The 26631-nt window shown below is 43.4% G+C and overlaps 3 protein-coding genes across 3 annotated transcripts in view; 2 read left to right on the top strand and 1 right to left on the bottom strand.

Annotated features, from left to right (window-relative positions):
* Positions 1 to 5242, bottom strand: part of LOC103263887 (keratin-associated protein 10-12-like) — a 6490-nt gene extending 1248 nt beyond the window's left edge. The window contains exon 1 of the mRNA XM_008061547.1: positions 4731 to 5242. Within this exon, the coding sequence (XP_008059738.1) occupies positions 4731 to 5242 (512 nt within the window). The remainder of the gene's footprint in view (positions 1 to 4730) is intronic.
* The window catches only part of TSPEAR (thrombospondin type laminin G domain and EAR repeats), a 201016-nt gene that overhangs the window by 11108 nt on the left and 163277 nt on the right, over positions 1 to 26631 (top strand). The gene's annotated exons all lie outside the window — the stretch shown is intronic.
* LOC103263888 (keratin-associated protein 12-1-like) lies at positions 15298 to 15585 on the top strand. Its single transcript, XM_008061549.1, has one exon. It carries the CDS (start codon positions 15298 to 15300, stop codon positions 15583 to 15585), a length of 288 nt encoding a protein of 95 aa, XP_008059740.1.

Here is a 26631-nt window from a genome sequence, read left to right as displayed (position 1 = left end):
GCACCTTCTTCCTTGCTGCAGCAGGGGCTCAGCATGGTGTGTGGGTGGCCACCCTGCTCTGTCCCATGCTGGGTGCTTCTGGCTACCCCTGTGGACTTGCCTGTCACCTCTACTGCCTGCCAAGGAGGATTTGGCACTCCTTCTGCATCTTGTCCAGCTGCCTTCCTGTGTGGACATAGACTGTCATGCTCAGGGCAACTTTCTTGGTATTGGGCAGAAGAGTTCTATCCGTGAGCCCTTGGACACCCCCTGGGGCGCTCACTGTGGCTCAGGAGACTGTCATCGAATGTTCTCCTGGCAATGATAGTTGTAGCATTCACTCTCCAGGAGAGAGTGGACAGCAACACTGGGCTCAAGTGGCCTGGCCTATGGTTCAGCGGGGCAGCGGCAGGTCTGGTGGCTCCTGTAAGGGGAGTGGAGGCAGCAAGGACCCTGTGAGTCACATAGGGGTGGCTGGAACATCACAGCCACTGGAGGGCAGGAGTGGAAGACAGGGAGGTCCTGGGAGGAGGCTGGCCAGAGGATGGAGGTGGCTGGATCTGACGCCTCACAAGACCAGGGCCCTACTTTGTTATCACTATTTCTTACATGGTGTCAGTGACATCTGACACCAGAATACTTGAAAATTACTCAAGTTCTGTGAAGTAACTTGGATGGTTGTCCCCTCTAAATCTCATGTTAAAATGTGACAAGTGTTGGATCCTAGAGTAGATTCCCCCTGAATGGTTTGGTGCCTTTCTCAGGAGAGCGAGCAGGTTCTGACTCTGTTAGTTCACAGGAGAGCTGGCTGTTTAAAAGAGTCAGACACCTCCTCTCTTTCTATATCTATATCTATATCTATATCTATATCTATATCTATATCTATATCTATATCTATATCTATATCTATACCTATACCTATATCTATATCTATATCTATAACTATATCTAACTCTCTCCTTTTTCTCCCTCTAGCTCTGTCCTTCTCTCTCTCTACCTCTCTCTTTGTAGTTCTCTCTCTCTCCTTCTCTCTCTCTGTGTAACTCTCTCTATAACTCTCCTCTACCTCTCTCTCTCTCTAGCTTGCTCTCTCCTCTCTCTCTCTTCTCTATCTCTACCTCTCTCTGTGGCTCTCTCTCTCCTTCTCTCTCTCTCTATCTCTTTCTCTTTCCTTCTCTCTCTCTCTCCCCCTCCCCACCCGATGTGACACCCTTGCTCTCTGTCTGCCTTCTACCACAAGTAAAAGCTGAGCAGAGGCCAGTGACACACAGAACTGTGAACCAACAAGCCTCTTTTCTTTATAACCCCCCAGCCTCAGATATCCTTTGATAGCAATGCAAAATGGACAGACATATTATGTTTATCAGACATAGCTTGTGTTACAGCAATTCACCTACATATAAACTTTCAAGTTGTGAACTTTCAAAGATGCAAATATGCGTTCGCAGGTCCAATCATGTAAGTTATTTCACGTGTCTGATGTTCATTGCCATGTGTGTATAAAATATTGTACTTTAAGATTAAACATGTTATCTTTATTTTTTGTGTTTTTTAAATGTATTACTTATGTAAACAGTATTATAAACCAATTATAATACAATACTGTATAGCCAGTCGTGCTAGTTGGGTACCTAGACTTACTTTGTTGGACTTATAAACAAATTGGATTTACAAATGTGCTCTTGGAATGGGACTTGCTTGTATGTAGGGGACTTGCTGTAGTTTCCTGTGGCTGCTACAGCAGATCACCACAAGCCCAAGGGTTTAAGATAGTGGAGACAGATTTTGTTACAGCTCTGGAGACCAACTTGTCTGGCTGGACGTACTGAACACAGAGCTGGGTGTCCACGTACTTGCACACCCACCAGAGGTGCTGGGCGAGGGTCCTTTTTGCCTCTTCTGGCTTCTGGGGTTGCTGCTTGGCTTGTGGCCAAGTCACTTCAGTCTCTGCTTCTGTGATCACATTGTCCTCTTCTCCTTTTGGGGTGAAATTTCTCTCTGTCCCCCTCTTAAGAGGATCTTTGTGATGGTGTTTGGGGCCCGCCTGGATGCAGGATGGTCCTACGTCTCAAGATTCTTAACTCACTTAGGTGTGGCCATTAAGAAATGACTTGGTCGGACGCAGTGGCTTCACGCCTATAATCCAAGCACTTTGGGAGGCCGAAGTGAGAGGATTGCTTGAGCCCACGGGTTTGAGACCAGCCTGGGCAACTTGGCAAGACCTTATCTCTACAATAAATTTAAAAAATGAGTGGGGTATGGTGGCACACATCTGTGATTCCAGCTACTTGGAAGGCTGAGGCTGAAGGAGCACCTGAGCCCAGCAGGTCGAGGCTGTGGTGACTGTGAGTATGCCACTGCACTCCGGCCTGGGTGACAGAGTGAGACTCCAACTAAAACAAACAAACAGACAAACAAACAAACAAACAAACAAAAAAAAACAATAAATGACTTAATAAAAGTGAGAAGTAGAACAGAGAATACCAGGGCTGGGAAGGGGTGGGGGTAGGGAGAGATTTGTTGAAGTTTACGGAGTGACAGTTGGGCAGCTTGGTGCTAGTGTTCTACCGCATTGCAGGATAATTAAGGTTGATAATATATTATATGGGCTCATGCCTGTAATCCCATCACTTTGGGAGTCTTAGGTAAGAGGATTTTTTTTTTTTTTTTTTTAGTTGGAGTCTCACTCGGTTGTCCAGGCTGGAGTGCAGTGGCACGCTCCCGGTCACTGCAGCCTTGACCTGCTGGGCTCAGGCAATCTTTCCACCTCAGCCTTCCATTAGCCAGAACCACTGGTGCATGCCACCACGCCTGGCTAATTTTTTTGATTTATTGTAGAGACAAGGTCTTGTCAAGTTGCCCAGGCTGGTCTCAAATGTGTGGGCTCAGGCAATCCTTTCACCTCGGCCTCCCGAAGTGCTGGGATTATAGGTGTGAGCCACTGCACCCAGCTAGAAAGGATTTCTTGAGTCCAGGGGTTTGAGACCAGCTTAGGCAACATAGTTAGACCTTGTCTCTACAAAACAATTTTAAAAAATGAGCCAAGCATGGTGTCATGCCCGTAGTCCCAGTTACTCAGGAGGCTGGGGTGGGAGGATCACTTGAGCCCAGGAGTTTGGGGCTGTGCGAATCATGATTGTGTCACTGTACTCCAGCCTGGGCAGCAGAGGGAGACTCTGACTTAAAACAAACAAACAAACAAACAAACAAAAATATAAAGCTGGGCTCGGTGGCTCAGCCTGTAATCTCGCGCCTTTGGGAGGCTGAGGTGGGTGGATTGCCTGAGCCCGCGGGTTCGAGACCCGCCTGGGCAGTGAGACCTCATCTCTACAGTAAATCAAAAAATCAGCCGGGCGTGGTAGCGCATGCCTGTAATTCCGGCTACTGGGAAGGCTGAGGCAGAAGGATCGCCGGACCCCAGCAGGTCAAGGCTGCGGTGACTGGGAGCGGCCACCGAACTCCATTCTGGGCGACAGAGTGAGACTCCAATTCAAAAACAAAACAAAACAAAACAAAATATATATGGTTTCAAGCAGCTGGAGGGAGGATATTAGACATTCCCAACACAGAAGTGGTAAGTGTTTGAGAGGATAAATATGGATATGCTCATAAATCCATAAATATGGATTGGATCAGTATACATTATATGCATGGAAACACCACTGTGTATCTCATAAATATGTGCAATTAATATTTGTCAATTAAAAAAAGATGTTAGACTTAATCACTTGAAGTTCAACCTGCAAAGTCCACCTTCTCCCTGTAAGGTCACATACACACGTTCAAGGGATCAGGGTGAGGACACCTTTGGGGCCCATGGCTCATCTGCACACTGTCCTTTCCAGGGGCTTCACCTGCCCCATAAGTTTCTGCCTCTTCCCCACCCCCATCCCCACCTCCGATGTGGCTTGCACGGCCATGGTGGGTCACTCCACCAGCCACAGTCTCCTTCTGCAGGGAGGCTGGGGATGGCAACAAGGGCCTGGAGGCTTTGCCTGCCCCATGACCTCCTATGGGGACTGGTCAGCAATTTGCTCGGAACCCTCGCCTCACCGCCCTGCGGTCTCCCTGTCCAGTGTGGAGGCCCATCCCTGTGGCTGGGAGGCGACAGGTGGATGGTGTGTGCCTTTGAATCCAGTTGCCTCTCATGTGCTTTGAACTCAGAATCTGAGGACATGCCTGCATGGTCTGGCTTCCACAGGGTGGTGGAAGATCTGTGGTGGTCACGGGGCCAGGGAGGAGCCCAAATGCACATTTGGAGAGCCAGTTCACCAGCCCACATGTTCTGGCACAAACAAATGATTTATTGATTATGGTAATCGGTCTTTCACATAGGATGCAACCAGGGCACCTGCTAGGGGACTTGTGGGTCACCTCTTGGGGGGGTGGCATGTTACAGTGCCTTCAGACTGCCACGTGCAGCCATACATGGAGAGAGGGTGGATCTGAGGCCTCCAAAGGCTGCTGAGAGTGGAGGCCTGTCCAGGAGCCAAGACACAGGCTGATGAGACGGAGACAGAGCTGTCAGCAGTGGGGCTTCTGTGGAGTGGCCTCAGCAGGCCTGGTAGGAGCACATGGTGCTGCAGAGGAGGGACATGTAGGAGGCCGGGCGGCAGCAGCTGGGCTGACAGGAGGAGGCGGGGGCACAGCAGGAGGGAACGGGCACGCAGCAGGCGGGTCTGCATATGGGGCGGCAGAGGAGGGACACGCAGGAGGAGGGTCTGCAGCAAGAGGAGGGGCAGCAAGTCGGCTGGCAGCTAGACTGCTGGCAGCACGAAGAAGCCCCAGAGCAGGTGGGCACACAGCAGATGGGCTTGCAGCAGACGGGCACACAGTAGGGCTGCTGACAGGGGGAGGAGGTGCAGCAAGAGGGTTGGCAGCTAGACTGCTGGCAGCATGAAGAAACTTCAGAGCACACAGGTTTGAAGCAGACCAGCTCGCAGCACACAGGCTTGCAGCAGATAGGCACACAGCAAGCCTGCAGGCAGGGGGAGGAGGGACAGCAAGCCGGCTGGCAGCTAGACTGCTGGCAGCACAAGGGTGTGCAGGAGCTGGTGCAGACTGACTGGCAGGGGCTGGATGCACAGTTCACTGGGGTGCAGACCAGACTCAAGCAGGGCGCTGGGGCACAGTAACTGGAGGTGCAGCAGGGGGGCTTGCAGCAGCTCTCTGGGCAGTCGTCCACCTGCCAGGAATCAGAGCCAGAGTAACAGGACCCAGGCAGGCAGACCCAGCTGCTGCAGGACACAGTGGATGCAGTCATGCTGGGTGGTGGGTGAGAGGTGACCCGGGGCACTGAGGGAGTGAGCACCTGGTGGCTGAGCTTAAACACCCCTCAGGCATGTGTTGTGCAGCACCAGGCTCCAGCACCTCTTTCCTTGTTGTTGTTTATAGGGTTCCCTGAGGAAGCTTGCCTTGGACATCAGGTAGCTTGGCTCGTAAAACTCCCAGGAGGTCAGAGCTGGTTGGTCTGTGGGGCTGGGGGGTGCAGGGGATTCATCAGGTGAGCTGAGTCAGGCCCCTGTGTGGACCCCAGGAAGGTCAGTAGCCCTGACTGCTACTCTCCGGGCATCTATTTATTTATTTATTTTGACTTCTTATTGTTATTTCTGACTCATTTCTCAACACTCAGCTGAATCAGCAGCATATTTCTTTTCTGCTTTATTATTATTTTTTTTGAGTTGGTGCCTTACTCTGCCGCCCAGACTGGAGGGCAGTGGCATGCTCACGGCCACTGCAGCCTCTACCTGCTTGGATCAGGTGATCCTTCCACTTCAGCCTTCCAAGTAGCTGGAACTACAAGCACGTGCCACCATGCTTGGCTAATTTTTTAATTTGTTGTAGAGATGAGGTCTCACTATGTTGCCCAGGCTGGTCTTCAACCTGTGAGCTCAGGCAATCCTCTCACCTCGGCCTCCTAAAGTGCTGGGATTATAGGCATGAGCCACTGCACCTAGCCCTTTTTCTTCTTTTATAATCTCTTTATTTTGGGATGAAAATTTTCTCCTGGATCTATAGAACAGGGAATGGCTTGGGAGCTGAATTTATTTTTATTTTTTCTGCAAACACTTATGCCATGGGTCTTGCCATGTGTCAGGATGCAAACTATGCTGAGCAAGTTTTGTAAGCATTAGCTCATTAACCCTTACAACAACCTTGTAAAGTAGGTGCTAGTATTACTTCACTCTATAGCCAGGGAATCTGAGGTGCAATTTGTATACCTAAACCCGAAAGGTACCCCACATCTTTATAATAAAAATTAAAATAAAAAAAAAGAATTTGTACATAAGCTCACAGTAGCAAGCAGAAGAACCTGGTGTGCGCCCTGGTGGTTCATGCTCTCAACCATCATCCTCTGCTGCCCCAGAGAGCAAAGAGACATAGAAAGTCTGAGAAATCCAGATTCCATCAGAAGAGCAAGGCAGAGTAGGATGGTGGTGTGAAATTTACATGGAAATATATGGTGTGTGCTTGGAGGGCATGGGTTGGCTCAGAACAAGAGTTATTTCCATGTAAGAAGGGAGCATTTGGGTTTATTTACAGGTAGGAAGGTGGAAAAACATTTGTGAAAGGAGACTGCAGTTTAGAGTTCAGAGGAGTTTTTCTAGGAGGTTGGAAGAGGTACTTTTTGGAAGTGGATTATTTTAAAGTTTAAGAACAAAACATTCTACAATCTTGTTGGTTCAGAGCCCTAGAGCCCCTGGGCTAATCTAGCTTGGCGGATGCAGAGACAAGAGAGAGCTGCTGGCCTCTACCTGGAAAGTGAGAGGGCGGCTGAGTGTCCACAAGTGATGGGCAAGAAAGTGAGGGCAGTAATGTGCTGGTGAACTAGCTCTCCAAATAGCTGTCCCTGGTGTGCAGTGTTTGCCAGTGTCCATGGTGCAAATAGTCCCACTATGGCAAAATGAAACTCCCTGATTTTCAGTGTTTGCTAATGTCCATGTTATAAATATTCTCACTATGGAGAAATGAAAATTCCTGATTTGCAGTATTTGCCAATGTCCATGGTGGAAATATTCCCACTATGGTGAAATTAAACTCCCGATTTGCAGGTTTGCTAGTGTTCATGGTGTAAATATTCTCACGATGGAGAAGCAAAAATTCCTGATTTGCAGTGTTTGTCAATGTTCATGGTGCAAATTATCCCACAATGGTGAAATGAAACTCCTTGATTTGCAGTGCTTGCCAATGTCCTTGGTGTAAATAGTCCCACTACGGTGAAATGAAACTCCCCGATTTGCAGTGCTCGCCATTGTCCTTGGCGTAGTGTCCTACTATGGTGAAATGAAACTCCCTGGTTTATAGTGTTTGCTGATATTTATAATATAAATATTCCCATCATGACTGAATGGCTTAAAAACCTGCTTGCAGAAGTTCTGAATATTTAACAGGCCCTGGGAAGGAATCTCAGGTGATCAGGGGTCTTGCAACACTGAGGGAGTTTAAGCCAGGTTGGGGAGAGGCCAGGAAGAGGTCCCTGAGGGAGGACTGGCTGATGGGTTTTTACCCTTGGATATGCGTTTATCTCCTGCTTTGTGCCATCATATACCTCTACCTCCCACCTTTCAGTAGAAAGTCTGAGAAGAGGTGCTTTGGGAAACTGAGGCCCAGGTGTCCCATTCCATGCTGAGGGAAGCAGTCTGCGGTAGCACTTGTGGACCAGAGAGGCAGCATTATGTCCAGCCCAGCAGTAGCAGAGTTGTGGGGAAGGGACCAAGAGAACGTGAATGCCCCAGAGCCACAGGCAATGAGGGAGGGCCCTGGGTGGACACCCCACAGTTTGGGAGGGTGCCTCTTGCTATTTTATTTGGATCCTACAGAGTGACTTCAGAAGGCCAGAAAATCTGATGACAACTGGGTTAAATACCTCTGAGGATAAAGTGTCCTTCTATGGGCAACTCTTCTTCCTGGCTGTGGGTAAGCCTACAGGATGGGGCCAAGTGTGGCTTCCCTTGGGGCAACACTAAGTGCGGTCCTCCATGCTATGTGTGAGCAAAATGACAGCGAGGGGCTAGGAAGCACGTCATTCCATCCTGAGTACTTTTGACATGGTCCATGTAATTATTCATACTGCACCAGCCCACAGGAAGCTCTGCAAACACTGTATGGCTACCCAAAGTCCTCCACTAGCTACAGAGTTGCTTTCCCAAGACCTGGGCATCAACTTGTAGCCTTGTGTGTGTTTTTCTTATTATGAGCATTTAATAATCGTTATGCATTATTATTTTATCTATATATGCATGCCAAAACAATATATTTTTCCATTTGCCTTTTTTTTTTTGAGTTGGAGTGAGTTTGAGTCACCCAGGCTGGAGTGCAGTGGCACGCTCATGGTCACCCTTCCAAGTAGCTGGAACCACAGGCACGTGCCACCATGCCTGGTTAATTTTTTGATTTATTGTAGAGATGAGGTCTTGCCAAGTTGCCCAGGCTGGTCTCAAACTCATGGGCTCAGGCAATACTCTCACCTTGGCCTCCCCAAGTGCTGGGATTATAGGCATGTGCCACCATGCCCAGCCTGTAGTAAGTTTTAAAATTAAAAATCATGAATCCTCCAACTTTGTTCTTCTTTGAGATTGTTTTGGCTGTTCTGGGCCCCTACAATCCATTGAATATGATCAGCCCTTTCATTTCTGGAAAAAAGACTATTGGAATTTTGATAAGGAATGTATTGAATCTGTAGATTACTTTGGATAGTATTGCCATCTTAACAGTATTAAGTCTTCTAACCCACGAATATGGGGCATCTTTCCATTTATTGAGGTCTTCTTTAATTCTTTCAACAATGTTTTATAGCTATCATTGTACAAATCTTTTCCCTCCATAGTTACATTGTTTCCTAGGTATTTTATTCTTTTGAATGCCATCTTAAATGAAATGGGTTTCTTAATTTCCTTTTCAGACTGTTCACTGCTGTTGTATAGAAACACATATACTTTTCATGTGTTGCTTTTATTCCCTGAAACTTGACTGACTTCTTTACTAAAAGCGCTGGTAGCTTTCTTGTGAATTCTTTGGGAGAGAATCGTGTCATCTGTGAATAGAGATAATTTTACTTCTTCCTTTCCAATTTTGATGGCTTTTATTTTTTATTTTTTCATGTCTAATAACTCTGGCTAGAATTCCAGTACAATCTTAAATAGGAGTGGTGAAATAGTCATCCTGTCTTGTTCCTGATCTTGGGGGGAAACCTTTCAGTCTTTTACCAGTGAGTATGATGCTAACTGTGGGTTGTTTTTTTTTATAAATGCTCTGTATCATAGTGAGGAGATTCCCTTCGATTCCCAGTTTTCTGAGTGTTTTATCATGGAATGATGTTGGATTTTGTCAGAGCCTTTTTTGTGTTAATTGAGATTATGTGCTTTTTCCCTTTATCTTGTTAATGTGATATATTATATTGATGGATTATTTTTTATGTTGAACTATCTTTACATTCCTGGGATAAATCCCACTTGACCATAGTGCATAATCCTTTAAATATACTGTTAGATTCAGTTGACTAGTATTTTGTTGAGGATTTTTGCATCTATATCCATAAGGTATGTTGATCATCAATTTTCTTTTCTTTAGATGGCTTATATGGGTTTGGTATCAGAGTAATGCTGGCCTCATAGAATGAGTTAGGAAGTGTTTCATCCTCCAATTTTTGAAAGAGCTTAAGAAGGTTTTGTGTTAATTCTTCTTTAAACGTTTAAATTCACCAGTAAATCCATCTGGTCCTGGGCTTTTTTTGGGGGGGGTGGTTAATAATTCAATCTTTTTACTTGTTGTAGGTCTGTGGAGATTTTCTGTTTCCTGTTTCAATCAGTTTAGGTAAGCCAGGTGTGGTGACTCAAGCCTATAATCCCAGCACTTTGGAAGGCCGAGGCAAGAGAATTTCCTGAGCTCAGGGATTCAAGACCAGCCTGGGCAACTTGGAGAGACTTCGTCTCTACAATAAATAAAAAAATAAGCTGGGCATGGTAGCGCATGCCTGTAGTTCCAGGCTGAGGCGGAAAGATGGCCTGAGCCCAGCAGGTCGAGGCTGCGGTGGCTGTGAGTGTGCCACTGAACTCCAGCCTAGACAACAGGGTGAGACGCCAACTAAAAAAAACAAAAAATCAGTTTAATTAATTTGTGCGTTTATGGAAAATTTTTCATTTCATTTAGGCTATCTAATTTGTTGGCATACAATTGTTCATACTATCCTCTTATAATTCTTTATAATTTCTGTCAGAGTTATGTCCCCATTTAAAAATTTTTGATTTTAGCTATTGGCACCTTCTCTTTTTTTCTTTGTCTAGCTAAAGGTTTGTCATCTTTTTTTGGTGTTTTCAAAGAGTCAAACTTTGGTTTTCAAATGATTCTCTCTGCTTTTTTTTTAAAATATTTTCTATTTCATTTACCTCTGTTCTTGTCTTTCTTCTTCTACCTCTGGGTTTAGTTGACTCTTCTTTTTCGAGTTCCTTAAAAGTGTAAAGTTGGGTTATTGATTTGAGACCTTTTTTCTTTATTTTTTAAACATAGCATTTTCAGTCTTAAATTTCCCTCTGAGCACAGTCTTCACAGCATCTCATAGGTTTTGGTATGTTGTGTTTTAATTTTAATTCATCTCTCAGTGTTTGTGTACTTTTCTTGTGATCTTTTTCTCTGGCTCACTTTTTTTCTTAAAGGGTGTGCTAATATCCACATATTTGTGAATTTTCTAGTTTCTTCTATTATTGCTGTCTAATTTCATTCCATCATGATAGGAAAGATACTTTACATGATTTCAGTTTTTAAAAAAATCTTTGGGCTTTGCTTTGTATCCCAATATATGGTTTATTCTATGTTTCCTCTATACCTGAGAAGATTGTTTATTCTCCTACTGTAGGGTAGAGTGTTCTACATATGTCTGTCATAACATTTCCTTATTGACATTCTGTCTAGATGTTATGTTCATTAATAAAAATGGAATATGAAAGTTTCCAACTATTATTTTAGAGCTATTTCTCACTTCATTTCTGTCAATGTTAGCTCATATACTGGGATGCCCAAAAAAATGTATACAAATTTTCAGAGATGTTATCTATGTATTACTTTTCAAATTTGAATTGAATTACGGTAGGACTGTGTAGCATTATGTTCGCTCAAAAGATGGTGTTAATCAAATGAATGCTAGCATCACCATACAACAGGCAGGACAATCAAAGAAAATGGTAGAAGCACAGTTGTCATTTGAGGAACGCAAACCATTTTGAAGTGGTATTTGAAATTTGAGAATGTTCTGGAAGTACAATGACTATGGAGGCATGGGTATGCAGCAGGACCTCTAATACACCTAACAATTACATGCATTTGTGATAAGTGTGAAATGCATGGTGTTATATGTCAGGTGACCAAGGGAGGATCCGTGAGGCCTCACACAGCAACAAGTCCGGCTTTCTTCTACTATGGTTCTGGAACAGTTTACATGCTTGCCACAGAAGTCTACCAAACAATGTGCACATGAGACAGGAATTAGTAGAACAAGCATATGATGCACTCTTTTTTTTTGTTTGTTTGGGTTTTTTGGGCTTTTTTTGAGTTGGAGTCTCACTCTGTCACCTAGGCTAGAGTGCAGTGGCACGCTCATGGCCATTGCAGCTTTGACCTGCTGGGCTCAGGCAATCCTTCCACCTCAGCCTTCCAAGCTGCTGGTACTACAGGCATGCACCACCACGTTCAGCTAATTTTTTGATTTATTGTAGAGATGAAGTCTCTCCAAGTTGCCCAGGCTGGTCTTGAACCTGTGGACTCAGACAATCCACTTACCTCAGCCTCCCAAAGAACTGGGATATCTATGAGCCACCATGCCTGGTCATGATGCTGTCTTAAAACAGCAAAATGAAAAGTTTTCATCCTAAGATTGTTGCATGTAATGAGTGAAGATGACCCTGATCGAAGGGTGCAGTATTGTGAATGATTTCAAAACATGGTACGAGAGGATGAGGAATTTGTGGGGAAATTGGCTTGGTCTGATGAAGCACAGTTTAAATTGGATGGAACAGTGTGGTTGAATTTCCCCCACATTCTCCTGACTTAATACTCCTTGACTTCTAACCATGGGAGACCTTAAAGGATGTGATATATCATAGAAAACCAGCTACCCTGGCAGTACTTCAGGAAGAAATTGAAATGGCATGCACAGTGATACAAGTGGACACTATGGGCAACGTTGCTCAAGCAATAGTTTGCTGTAATCAGAAGTGTCTGAATGCTGATGGTAATCACTTTGAGCACCTCTTGTGATTGCAAAAGTCAAATGTGACTTATATTCATCTTTTGTTATCAGTATATATTGAGTATTACAATTTTAATACAGTTTTTTCGTTTCTTAAAATGTGTATACATTTTTTTGGTGCCCTCTGTATTTTGGGACCTCTGTGGCATGGTGCATATGTAATTCTTATATCTTCTTGATGACTTCAGTCTTTTAGCAATATATGATGTCCTCATGTGCATTTCTGAAGTTGGTACAATATGGATCAATAAGTTTTTGGTGTTGTGTCTCTCAGTTCTTAGGATCTTAGTGTACTGATGGAGACTTCGGATTCTTGAAAAAATAAGTTCATTATAAGAAAGTCATCTGCATGTACCGCCTGGTTCACCACTTTGTGTTAATAATTAAAAAGCATTAACAACATAAGGCTGAGTGTTATTCTTTGTTATCAGCTCTGCTCCCTGGTACCTAGTGATGTACATGCCAATTCCATAATCTCTTGAATCTTGGAGAGAGAGAAGGGGAGTCAAAGCAGCAAGGTTTTAAAACCATGTTCTTTTTTTTTCTGAGTCAATCTCACTCTGTCACCCAAGCTGGAGTGCAGTGGTATGCTGCTTATGGCCACCACAGCCTTGACCTGAGGGGCTTAGGCAATCCTTCTGCCACAGCCTTCCAAGAAGCTGGAACTACAGGCACGTGTCACAACACCTGGCTGATTTTTTGATTTATTGTAGGATGAGGTCATGCCAAGTTGCCCAGGCTGGTCTCAAACCCATGTGCTCAGGTAATATTATCACCTTGGCTTCCCAAAGTGCTGGGGTTATATGCATGAGCCACCACGCCCAGACTAAAACCATATTCTTAGGAGACATTTCAGATACTATCTAGGTGGGGGGGGTGGAGAGGAAGAGAGGGAGAGGGACAGAGAGAGGGAGGGAGGGAGAGAGGGAGGGAAAGAGGAAGGGAGAAAGGGAGAGAGAGATAGAAGAAGAAAGAGAGGGAGGGAGAGAGAGAGGGAGAGAGAGAGAAGAAGAAGAAGTAGAATGAGAAGGGGAGGAGAGAGGAGAGGAGGGGAAATGAAAGAAAGGGAGAGGAAAGGCGAACAGACTGGTCTCTGGATCCATCACACTTTTTTTTTTTTTTTAACTTGGAGTCTCACTCTGCTGCCCAGGCTGGAGGGCAGTGGCATGCTCTGACCACTGCAGCGTCAACCTGCTGGGCTCAGGAGATCCTTCTGCCTCAGCCTTCCAAGTAGCTGAAACTGCAGGCACGCGCCACCACACCCAGCTAATTTTTTGATTTATTGTAGACATGAGGTCTCACCCATTTGCCCAGACTGGTCTCGAACTTGTGAGCCCAGGTAATCCTCTCACTTTGGTCTCCCAAAGTGCTGGAATTATAGGCAAGAGCCACCGTGCCCGGCCACACTTTAACTTTTTAACAGTGAGTTACATTTTCCTATATCTTTAAAAATTTTTTATTTATATTTATTTTTAAAAAAATTTTTTAATTTTAAAATTGTGGGGTATAATTCAGGGTTAGGTATACAAATATTCATTGTGGTACCCTTGCTGTTTTATTTATATTTATTTATTTGTTTATTTATAGAGACAAGGTCTCTCTCTGTTGCCCAGTCTGGAGAGCAGTGGGGTGATCATAGCTCACTACAGCCTCAAACTCCTGGACTCAAGTGATCCTCCTACCTCAGCCTCCTGAGTAGCTGGGACTATAGGCTCAAGCCACCACACACTGCTAATTTTTAAAAATAGAGATGGAGTCTTGCTGTGCTGCCCAGGCTAGTCTCAAACTCCTAGCCTCAAGTGATTTTCCTCCTTCAACCTCCCAAAGTGCTGGGATTACAGCTATGAGCCACTGTGCTTGGCCTTCTATATCTCTTTATATCTGGTGATTTTGGTTATATATTAAAGGTTATACTGATACATTTAGAGACTCTGAATTCTATTGTTTTATTGTTGTTGATTTTTATCCTGGCAGACAGTCAATTTCTGGCAGATCATCTTGAACTTGTGCAGTTTTCATTAACACTTTGCTAGAAGCATGTATAACCTGGAAGGAAGACTCCACATCTTGGTGGGACTCAACTTCCAAACTGCCTTTCATGGAAACCTTGTCCTGGGTTGGTTTAGGCTTACTGGGGCTGGCATGGAGCAGGTTTTACTTTAGGCTATAAGCATAGTCTTCATCCATTTGGTGCAGACCGCACCCGGTCTCAGTGGGAAGCTTGGGGAGTTCCACTCTTGATCCTGCAGCAGCTTCCCTCTGGTGAGCCCGTAGTGCCTTGAGCAAGCCTGTCTCCTCCCACATATCCACCGTGGACTCGCCCATACACATATGGAGCTCTTCAGACACAGATCCCTCCTTCTGGCAAGCTGCTCCTCAGATTCCAGGTGCTTTGCCTGCCTCACCTTTGGTCTCTTCCTGCTCAGCACAGTAGGGCCATCGTGTTTTGCTCAGACTCCAGCTGACCGCACTGCATTTGGAAGCTGACTCCAGGCAGAGAGCTGGAAAAATGTGAAGTTTATCTTGCAAGTTTCTTTTGACTCCAAAATCTATCTGCGCTGCTATTGACCACTGCCTAGAAATTAATGTCTTGTGAATTTCCCCAGTTGTTTAGTTGATGGGCAGGCTACTTTTGTATCCTTCACTCCTTCAGGGTTAGTGTGTTGTCCATATTCAGTTGTTGTCTTTCTGAAGGTTCCTGGTCCATGCAGCAGCAGCTGTGGATTGAGGAGGCCTTTTGGGAGCCCCTCATCTCTGCTTCCCTGGAGAGGGGCAGATACCGGCAGGTGTTGCTACAACCACCTGTGTGTCACTGATAGACTTGGGCAGGTTTCCAAGTGTACTGAGAGCTTGAAGGAGGTGCAATTAGTCATAAAGCTAAGAGCCAAACATAACCAGAGACATTACAACAGAAAACTAAGTTCTGGGAGGCAGCCTCAAGGAAGCAAAAACAAGGAAGACAACAGTGTACTTCTGTGTTGTCTGGACACTGAGGTCCAAGGTATAAAGGCTTCCCAGGGAGGCCTTCTCCAGACATCATTGCCCTCTGCCTTGACCTCATCCAGTTAGGCACCACCATGTGCTACAGCTGCTCTTTAGGCTGCCAGGCAGCCTGCTGCATGCCCAGCTCCTGCCAGGTATCCTGCTGTGTGCCCGTGGGCTGCCAGTCCTCTGTGTGTGTGCCTGTGAGCTACAAGTCGGCTGTGTGTGTGCCTGTGAGGTATCATTCCTCCGTGTGTGTCCCCATGAGCTGCAGGCCCATCGTATGTGTGGCCCCCTCCTGCCAGTCCTCTGGGTGCTGCCAACCCTCCTATACCACCATCATCTGCAAACCCATCTCCTGTAGCACCCCTTCCTGCTGTTGACCATGGGGCTTCAAACCAGCTGCTCCTGGTGCACTTGGATCCACACCTGTTCCCCTCCCTGAGGGAGTCCTTCCTGGGTGCTGCAGATTCTGCATATAACCCTATACGAACCAAATAAAATCAGCCTTCATGATGCAGATCTGTATTTCTCATCTTTGTAATTCCCATACACCCTGCTATCTGTTCTGGATTTGTTGCTTTACTCTTCAGCGATCCTTTTTCACAGTGGTCATCAGAAGGTGGAGTCCTGGGTGGACAATGCAGCTCTGTGCTTCTGTTCTTTTTATTTCCATACCTCCCCACTGTTCATTCTGGCATTTACATAGGATTTACTGCTATACACTTTTTGGCGATCCTTTCTCACAGGGGCTATCAGAAGTCCTGGGTGGGGGTCGTGGCCTGCAGATGCCAATGACCTCTCACCCATGGCTACATGGGTGCAGGTGCAGTGGCCACAGCGGGGACTCACCCATCAGGGGCGCTGTATCCTTCGTTCCCACCAACCTCCCATGTCTGCTCCAGGCCAGCAAGTGCTGTCTTGATGGCAAATGCCTCAGAGAGTCAAGGATTGGATTTTCTGGTGTGGTGGGTGGGTGTCCTGTGTCCTATGTGGTGGAGAATCTCAGGTTTCCAGAGTTGGATTTGTTCTGCAACACACGCTTCCATCATGAGTCTGCAGATGGCCTACTGAATTGATTGACGGATGAGTAATTATTGATGATTACAGTATAATAAACCTCCAGTCACCCACTTCCTGACGTGGAAATTGGAATGTCATCAGTAATTCACCATTGCCTTCTTGCTCTGTTGGAACTGTGTGTTCCTTATTCTGATAGTGGTTGTGGATGATATTAAATGGGCATTATTCTGAATGCAATCTTCCAGAATTTACTTTTCGCACTCTGTATAGTGGTGGTAAGATTCTTCCACTTTTTCCATGGGTGGACTGCCTCCATCTCCTCTCCCCCCGGAAGTTCTGCTGTGACTGTTTCAGGCTAGACACTCTCCCATGGATGGGCTTGCCTGTGGCCCGAGAGCCTGCTGTTCCTGATGGCACAGCCTATGGAACTATCCTTCCGTGGACATTCTCACTGCTGGCTGCCTTGGTTACCAAGCTTTTTATTATGCTCTGGAGGCATGAGATGAGTTTACAGTTAAAAAACTGGTTTTATAACATTTTAGCCAAGGTGATCTGGGACTTGGGTTGTTTAAATTGGGGGACTTTGGATAAAACTGAACCAGAAATGGAATCAATCAATACAGACATACACAGGCATGCAGGTGCACACACTCAAACCCATGCCTACACCCAATATGTGAACTATACAATATGCACATATATGCCCACTTATGCACACACATGCACTTATGTACACACTCATACACTCAAGCACACACATGTATGCATTCAAGTCCTACAGGTTGGGAGAGGAGGGAAACCAGAACTCAGGATATGAGTGGATGGAGGGCAGGTAATCAAACACTGTTTCTGGAGAACCTGCCTCCACGGAGCTCAGAGAAGCACGGGTGTAGCCTGGCTTAGGCCCTGCCTTCTGAGCTGCAGGGTGCCTCTTTGAGCCCACGGTCCGCTGTGCTAGTGTTCCACATCAGGCGTGTCTTAGCATGTCCAGGTTTTGGCATGGACATATTTTTTCTCCACTTGGGTAAATGTCTAGGAGTGGAATAGCTGGGTCATATGGAGTGTCTATCTTTATCATCCTGTCATGATAAGCACAGCTTTATATTATAGTAAGTCTTGAAATCAGCTTGTGTGAGTTCTCCAATTTTGTTCTTTTAGGAAGTTGTTTTGGCTAGCCTAGTTTGTCTCTTCATATAGATATTAGAATAAGCTTATTGATGTCTCCAAAAATTTATGCTGATATTTAATTAATTAATCAATTAATTAATTTAGAGTCTGGGTCTCACTCTGTCACCCAGGCTGGAGTGCAGTGGCACGATCATGGCTCACTGCAGCCATGACTTCCTGGTACGCTGATATTTTGATTGGGACTATATTGAAACTATAGACCGGTTTGGGGGGAATTGACATATCCTGCAATTCATAAACTTGGTCTATTTTAACTTTCTTTGATTTTTCTCATCAATGTTTTGTAGTTTTCAATGTATAAATTTTGCACATTTCCTGTAAGATTTATTCCTAAGTATTTTAAAATTTTGATGCTATTGTAAATGGTACTATTTTTTAAATTTCAATTTCCAATTGTTCATCATTAGTAAATTGAAATAAAATTGATTTTTGTATATTGGCATTTACTCTTTGACCTTGCTAAGCTCACTTACTAGTTCTAGTAGCTTTACTGTTTTTTTGTTTTTGTTTTTTTGAGTCGGAGTCTCACTCTGTTGCCCAGACTGGAGTGCAGTGGCATGCTCAGGGCCACCACAGCCTCAACCTGCTGGGCTCAGGTGATCCTTCTGCCTCAGTCTTTCAAGTAGCTGGAACCACAGGCATGTGCCACCATGCACGACTAATTTTTTTTTTATTTATTGTAGTGATGAGGTCTTGTCAAGTTGCCCAGGTTGGTCTTGAACTCCTGAGCTCAGGCAATCCGCTTGCCTCCACCTCCCAAAGTGCTAGGATTACAGACTTGAGCCACCGTTCCCAGCTTCTAGTAGCTTTATAATAAACTTTTTGGGATTTTCTAGGTAGAGAATAATGTAATATTTATAGAGTGATTATTTCTTCCTTTGCAGTCTGTATGCCTTTTATTTCTTTTTCTTTCCTTCACTTGTTTAACAACTCTAGTATGACAATAAATGGCAGAGATGAAAGTGAAAGTTCTTGTTTTATCACCGGAGCCCAGCAGGTCGAGGCTGCAGTGGCCGGGAGTGGCCACTGCACTCCAGTCTGGGTGACAGAGTGAGACTCCAACTCAAAAACAAAAAAAAAAGAAAGTTCTTGTTTTGCTCTTGATTTTTATAGTCTTTCATCCTTAACTATGATATTAGCTACAGGATTTTCTTGGATTCTCTTTAAAAGAAGTTCTGGGCCATGTGTGGTGGCTCACACCTATAATCCCAGCGCTATGGGAGGTCGAGGTGAGAGACTTGCCTGAGCCCATGGGTTCGAGACCAACCTGGGCAAACTGCAGAGACCTCATCTCTCAAATAAATAAAGAAATTAGCCAGGCATGGTGGCATATGCCTGTAGTTCCAGTTACTTAAAAGGCTGAGGCAGAAGGATCACCTGAGCCCATCAGGTTAAAGGCTGTGGTGGCTGTGAGTGTGCCACTGTATTCCAGCCTGGGCAACAGAGTGAGACTCTGACTCAAAAAAACAAATAAATAAAATAAAATTTCTTTCTTTTTTTTTTTGAGTTGGAGTCTCACTCTGTCGCCCAGGATAGAGTGCAGTGGCACACTCATGTCTACCGCAGCCTCAACCTGCTGGGCTCAGGCGATCCTTCTGCCTCAGTCTTCCAAGTGGCTGGAACTATAAGCATGTGCCACCATGCCCGGCTAGTTTTTTGATTTATTGGAGAGATGAGGTCTCACCAAGTTGCCCAGACTGGTCTCAAACCTGTGGGCTCAGGCAATCCTCTCGCCTCTATCTCCCAAAGTGCTGGGATTATAGGTGTGAGCCACCACGCCTGGCCTATAATGTTCTTAATAACAGTAAGATCTGTAATGATGTCTTATTTTCATTCCTAATATTGATATTTGTGTCTTCTTTTTTTAATTTTCTGATTAGTATGGCTAGAGGTTTATCAATTTTACTGCTCTTCTCAAAGAAGCAATTTTTTGTTTCATTAAATTATTTTCTATTTCATTGGTTTTAAATTGTATTTTTATTAATTTACTTCTTTTGCTTATCTTGAGTTTAGTTTGCTTTGTTTTTCTAGCTTAAAGTTACAAGCTTAGATAACTGATTTCAGGACTTCCTTATTTACAAATATAAGTATTTATGATTTATTTTTATTCTTCTAAAGAGTACTTTAGGCTGGGTGTGGTGGCTCATGCTTATAATCCCAGCACTTTGGGAGGTGGAGGTAAGGGGATTGCCTGAGCCCAGGGGTTTGAGACCAGTCTGGGCAACTTGGCGAGACCTCATCTCTACAATAAATAAAAAAAATTCACCAGGTGTGGTGAGGCGTGCCTGTGGTTCCAGCTACTTGGAAGACTGAGGCAGGATTGCCTGAGCCCAGCAGGTCGAGGCTGTGGTGGCCATGAGAGTGCCACTGTACTCCAGCCTGGGCAACAGAGTGAGATTCCAACTCAATAAAATAAAATAAAATAAACAGAATACTTTGGCTGTGTTTCAAAAATTTTGACATTTTCTTTTCATTTGTCATTAATTCAAAATCTTTCTTTTTTATATTTTATTTTAAAGATATAGGGTACAATTCAGGAATACAAGTGGGCATTGTACAGGTAAAGTTTGGGCCTCCCTTTGGTCCCCACTTTGCCTGGTTTGAGATCAGGTACACTTATTGATGTTGTGATCCCCCCCACCTCCCTGGCAGTATCCCACTACTGCCAATCCCTTTCTAAAGTGTTATGGTAAATGTTCAGACTCTGCTTTAAGTGAGAACATGTGGTACTCTGTTCTTTGTTTCTATGATAGATCATTGAGTATTATTGACTCTAAATCAGTCCAAGTTGCTACAAAGTCCATGTTTGTCCCTCTTTATGGCTGTGTAATATTCCATTGTGTAAATGTACCTCTTTTTAAAAAATCCAGTTCAGTGTTGATGGGTAACACAGTTGATTCCATGTTTTTGCCATTGTGAGAAGTGCTGTAATTAAACATGCGTGTGTAGGCATCTTTTTTGTAGAATGCTTTGAGTTCCTCCAGGTATATTTCCAGTAGGGGGATTGCTGGGTTATATGGAAGGTCGATTTCTAGTTCTTTTAGAAATTGCCGCACTGCTCTCCATAGAGGTTGAACTAGTTTGCGTTCCCACCAGCAGCATAGAAGCATTCCCTTATCTCTGTATTCTTACCAGCATCTGTTGTTGTTTGTTTTTATTAATAGTGGCTATTCTTACTGGGGTTAGGTGGTATCACAATGTGGTTTTGATTTGCATTTCTCTGATGATTAGTGAGGTTGAACACTTTTTCATGTGTCTGTGGGCTACCCATATCACTTCTTTGGAGAAGTGTCTATTCATGTCTTTTGCCTACTTTTTAACGAGGATGTTTGTTTTTTTCCTTTCAGCATGTTTGAGTTTCTTATAGATCCTGGATATTAGGCCTTTTTCAGATATATAGTTGACAAATATTTTTTCCCATTCTGTGGGCTGTTTCCCCACTCACTTGATGATTTCTTTTGCTTTACAGAAGCTTTTCAGTTTAATGAGGTGCCACTTGCCTATCTTATCTCTTATGGCGTGGACACCTGGGATTTTGATCAGAAATTGGTTGCCTACTTCGTTTTCTGCAAGGATGTCTCCTGCATTTTCTAAGATTCTTATAGTTTGAGGTTTTACGTTTAGGTCTTTGATCCATTTAGAGTTGACTTTTGTGTATGGTGATAGGTAGAGGTCCTGTTTCAGTCTTCTGCATGTGATCAACCAGTTTTCCCAGCACCATTTACTGAACAGGTTATTCTCTCTCCAGTGGTTGCTGGTGGAGGCTTTGTCGAAGATGAGTTGGTTGAGGAATTGAGGTTTTGCTTCCAGAATCTCTATCCTGTTTTATTGGTCCATATGCCTGTTCTTACCAATACCAGGCTGTTTTGATTATTGTAGCCTTATAGTAAAGTTTAAAGTCTGGAAGTGTGATACCTCCCACTTTGTTTCTTTTGCTAAGGATTGTTTTGGCTATTCGTGGTCATTTATGTTTCTATGTGAACTTCTGTATTGTCAATTCCAGGTCTGAGAAGAATGATGTTGGTAATTTAATGGGTATTGTGTTGAATCTGTAGGTTGCCTTTGGTAGGATGGACATCTTAACTATGTTGATTCTTCCTATCCATGAGCATGGAATATTTTTCCATTTGTTTGTGTCTTCTTGGGTTTCTTTGAGCAGTATTTTCTGATTTTCATTGGAAAAGTCTTTCACTTCTCTGGTTAGGAAGATTCTGAGGTATTTCATTTTTGTGTGTGGCTATTATGAATGGGATTAATTCAAAATATTTCTAATTTCTAGGCTGGGCATGGTGACTCACGCCTATAATCCCAGCACTTTGGGAGGCAGAGATGAGAGGATTGCCTGAGCCCAGGGTTTTGAGACTAGCCTGGGCAACTTGGCAAGACTGTGTCTCTGCAATAAATAATAAAAATTAACTGGGTGTGATGGTACACATCTGTAGTACTAGCTACTCAGGAGGCTGAGGCAGGAGGATCACCCGAGTCTTGCAGGTCGAGGCTGCTATAGCCATGAGTGTGCCACTACACTCTCCAACCTCGGTGTCAGACTGAGACTCCAACATATATATATCTTTATGATTTCTTCTTTGAACCAGGGATTATTTAGAATGTGTTAATTATTTTTTAAATATGCAGGGGGCTTCCAGCTATCTTTTTGTTATTAATGTCTAATTTAATTTTTTTGTTGTCAGATAGCATACCTTGTATTAGTTTAACTCCTTTACATGAGTTAAATACAGAATATGGACTTTTTGGTGAATATTCCATGTGTGCTTGAAAAAAATGTATATTCTGTTATTGTTGGGTGGAATGCTCTATAAATGTCACTTTGGTCAAGTTGATTGATAGGGTTGTTCAGATGTTCTGTATCTTTACTGATTTTCTGTCTACTTGTTCTATTGAAGCTGAAGTTCAATAATAAATGTGATTTATCCATCTCTCCTTTCTCTTTTCTGATTTTTGCTGCATATGTTTTGCACCTAAATGTTTAGAGTTGTTAAGTTTTCTTGGTATATTATTATGTAAAGTTTCTCTTTATCCCTGGTAATATTTCTTGTTCTGAAATCTACTTTTTTTGGTATTAATACAGTCATTTCAACTTTATGTGATTAATGTATATTTTCCTATCGGTTTACTTATATCCTATCCATATTTTTGTATTTAATATGGGACTTCTGCTAGATAGAATATACAAAGGGGGTCAAAAATACATACACATTTTAAGAAGAAAAAAACCTATATTGGAATTGTAATACTCAATATATATAGATAACAAAATATAAACTGATAACAAGTCACACTTGACTTCTGCAATGACAAGAGATGCTCAATGTAGTTGTCCACAGTGTCCAGACACTTCTGATTATGGAAAACTAAGTAAAACATAGATAACATCTCTTAAAATGTGTATACATATTTTTGGCACCCTTGGTAGTTGTATCTTGTTTTTTAAAAAAAATACAATTTGAAAATTTCTGTTTTTTTGTCTTTGGTGTCTAGATATTTTGCACTTAATGTAATTGTTTATATACTTGAATGTAAAATACCATCTTGCTAATTGTGTTCTGTTTGTTCCACTCATTCTTTTATTCTCTTTTTTTGATTTTCAGAGATTGAACCAACCCTGCATTCCTGAGATAAATGTTCTTTCTATACCTCTTCTTGGTTTAGTATTCTTAATTATTCCATTTGATCTCTACTTTTGGCATACATCTTTTCAAACTTAGTTAGCCTATGTTTTGCAATACACATCTTATAGTCAATTATTTTGTAATGCCTTTTATATTTATCTTTTATTAAAAATAATTTCTAGAGTTCTTGTTTTCTTCATGTAAATCCAAGTTTCTCTCAGCTGTTGTGTTCCTTGGTTTGAATAAAATTTTTGATATTTCTTGTAGTACATTTCTGCTGTTAATGAAGTCTTTCAGTTTTTATTCATTTCAAAAAGTGTTTACTTCACATTCATTTCTGAAGACACTCTTAGTTTCACAGGGTTTGCAGATTTTTCTTTTAGTATTTTGTTTTATTTTATATTTTTGAGTCAGAGTCTCACTCTGTCACCCAGGCTAGAGTGCAGTGGCACACCCACGGCTACCTGCTCAACTTTGACCTGCTGGGTTCAGGTGATCCCTCCACCTTAGGCTTCCAAGTAGCTGGAACTATAAGCACACACCAGCATGCCTGGCTAATTGATTTATTGTAGAGATGAGATCTTGCCAAGTTGCCTAGGCTGGTCTAGAACCCCCAGGTTCAGGCAACCCTTTCACCTTCGTCTCCTAAAATGTTTGGATTACAGGCATGATCCACCATGCCTGGCCCTTTTCTTTTAGTATTTTGAAAATGACTTTTGGATTGTATAATTTCTAATTAGAATTCTGATGTAATTCTTATCTTTGTTCTTCTGCACATAGTATGTTTTTAAAATCTGGATTCTTTCAAGATTTACTCTTTACCTTTGGTTTTTGACAATCACAGATTTAACATGATGTGTCTAGTCATTTTTTTATAGTGGAGATATTTATCCAACTATGGGTTCTTGGATATGTAGTTTTATGTTTTTCATTATTTTTTAGAAAATTTCTCAGTGATTACTTCTTCAAATGTTTCTTCTGCCTTTTTCTCTCTCTTCTCTTTCTAGACTTCAATTCCAAACATAAATGAGTATATGGTATTGTTCTAAAGCTCTTTAGATGTTTTGTTCTTGTCTCCTCAATCTCATCTTTATCTTTTTGTTTTAATTTGGACAATTTCCATTTATCTGCCTTCAAATTCAAGGGTTTCACACTTGGATGTACCAAGTGTACTGATAAGCTCATGGAAGGAATGTATCTTTGATATCGTATTTTGGTTTCTACTATATTAATATGACCCTTTCTTATAGTTTTCATCTCTGCTGAAATTCCTTATCTGTTCATAAGTGTTTTTATTTTTTATATGTAGTTCTTTAACATATTAGTCATAGCTGTTTTAAAGTTTATATGTGATAGCTCTTACACCCAGGTCATTTTTTAGTACAGTTGTATTTATTTCTTTGTCTCTTGACAATGGATTGATTTTTCCATGTCTTATACTTTTTGATTGATGATCAGACATCATGCATTTTCTTCCAGAAATGTGTGTTTCTCTTTTTCTGTCAGGTCATTAGTGTATTTGGGTTTGAATCAGTATGGTCAGACATTGATCTTGATTTGGGTTTTATTGTTACTGTGGTTGCTTTCAGTGTAACAAAGACTTCGAATCCCTTTTGTGGTGGGCTGCCAGTGCTTGTGCCTAGGGTGAGGCCTGGGGTGGTCAGTGGTTTTCCTCCACACTAAGTTTTCAGATGCCCCTGCATGCCTGCTATACAGAGGGAGTCTCTACAAATTTTTGCCTTTTTCCCATAGGTAGGCTGATGTTCCTTACTGAGCTGTGTTTGTTACAGTATAATTGGAGACAGCAGGGTTCTCTGTTGTCCAGGTTCACCACAGTCTTAGGTATACCTCTGTTCCTGGAACTCAGAGAATGAGGCTTTCTCAGTCTCCCAGCCGCTCCTCCCTGGAACAACTAAGCTCTGCTTTGTATGTGTGATGGGTGTTGTGTGTAAGAGAGTTTCCTGCCCTCCCTGTTATGACAATCCTTTGAGGTATTGCATGGGATCTGGGGTCCAGGCCTCTTTTCCACCCATCCTTCAGGGTAGAGGATTTTTTTCTTCTATCCTTCCCCCACGACAATGTGAGTCTCGACTCTCAGGAGGTGGATGTGGGGAACAGTACCTTCAGGCTACTCCCCCAACACTAGACCTTCCATTTCAGCTCAGCCAGCTTCCTCTCAGCCCAGAAGAAGCCTCTCTGACAAAGGGCTGCTGTCCTTGAAATTGGTATGTGCCTTCAAGGAGAGAACTTACAAAATATATGAAGATAAAACAGAAAAGTTGCTTAGGGAAAGCTGATTTATTTGGCTCACGTGGGCTTTAGTTTCCTGCCAGAGTGAGAGAAGGACCCTTGGAGCCAGTAATTCCCTGAGGGAGTTCCCAAGGACAGGGAGGGTTTGGATAGTTCTGCCACATTCTCACCCCAGAATTTAGCAGGTTCCTTGAACATGCTTTTCATTTGTCCCCAAGCACTCATTCAGGGAGAGGTACAGATATGAACCCGTCTGCACTGAGAGCAGCTGGTTTGCAGACTCATGGTCAGCAGAAGGAAGGGATACAACAGGAGATGGGTCTGCAGAGGATGGTGGTGCAGGAGAACTAGAAGCACCTGGGGGACTGACAGGAGGGGATAGGGTACACAATGGGCCTACAGCTGGTAGGCATGAACAGTACAAGCTTGTAGCTCACAGGCATGCACACAGAGGACTGGCAGCTCACAGGCATGCACATGGAGGACTGGCAGGGGTTGGGCGCACAGCTAGTATGGCATATGGTAGTGTGAGGCTGGGGTGGTGTGGGGGAGAAGGGTGATGATGTCTGGATGCTCCTTCTGGTAGTCCTTATACTGGAACCCTGGGCATCTGGGTAATACATAAATACAACTGTTTTCTTCTTTGTAGTTGTTTCCATTGTGTTTCCCAACATCTTATTATCCTGGATGCACTTTCCTGTGTTATGGCTCTGCCATAAATAGCTTTGTCTTTGAGGTCAATTTCTTCTGTAAACAGGATGTTCTGGCTTCACTTTATGCAGGTTTTGTGTTATTTTTTTCAGGTCAATATCATGCACATAGTACCATTGGCTCAACTTAAAGTACTGGATTCTGTTTTGTTTTTCCTTTCATGCTATCAGTGAAGACTTTGAGGCAATTTTTTTGTTGTTGCTATTTGTTTGTTTTTAGTCAGGGTCTCACTCTCTCACCCAGGCTGGAGTGCAGTGAGTGGTTCACTCATGATTCATCACAGCCTCAACCTTCTAGGCTCGGGTGATCCTTCTGCTTCAGCTTCCCGAGTAGCTGGGACTACAGGTGTGCACTACCATACCTAGTTAATTTTTTGATTTATTTTGTAGAGACAAGGTCTTGCTATATTGCCTAGGCTGGTCTTGAACTCCTGGGCTCAGGTAATCCTCCCGTCTTAGCTTCCCAGAGTGCTGGGATTATAGGCATGAGTCACTGTGTCTGGCCAATGATGTATTTTGAAATTTTGTTTCTTTTTTGAGTTGGAGTCTCACTCAGTTGCCCAGACTGGAGTGTAGTGGCCGCTCCCGGCCACCGCAGCCTCGACCTGCTGGGCTCTGGCGATTCTTT

The sequence above is a fragment of the Carlito syrichta genome, unplaced genomic scaffold (assembly GCF_000164805.1).
Source record: "Carlito syrichta isolate Samal-C Ts95f unplaced genomic scaffold, Tarsius_syrichta-2.0.1 Scaffold305319, whole genome shotgun sequence".
In the NCBI taxonomy this organism is placed as follows: domain Eukaryota; kingdom Metazoa; phylum Chordata; class Mammalia; order Primates; family Tarsiidae; genus Carlito; species Carlito syrichta.
The sequence above is the reverse complement of the archived record's forward strand: the minus strand, read 5'-3'. Positions and strand labels throughout refer to the sequence as shown.

Excerpts from the sequence above, each read along its gene's own strand:
- LOC103263888 (XM_008061549.1), top strand. The coding sequence starts at position 15,298 with ATGTGCTACAGCTGCTCTTTAGGCTGCCAGGCAGCCTGCTGCATGCCC.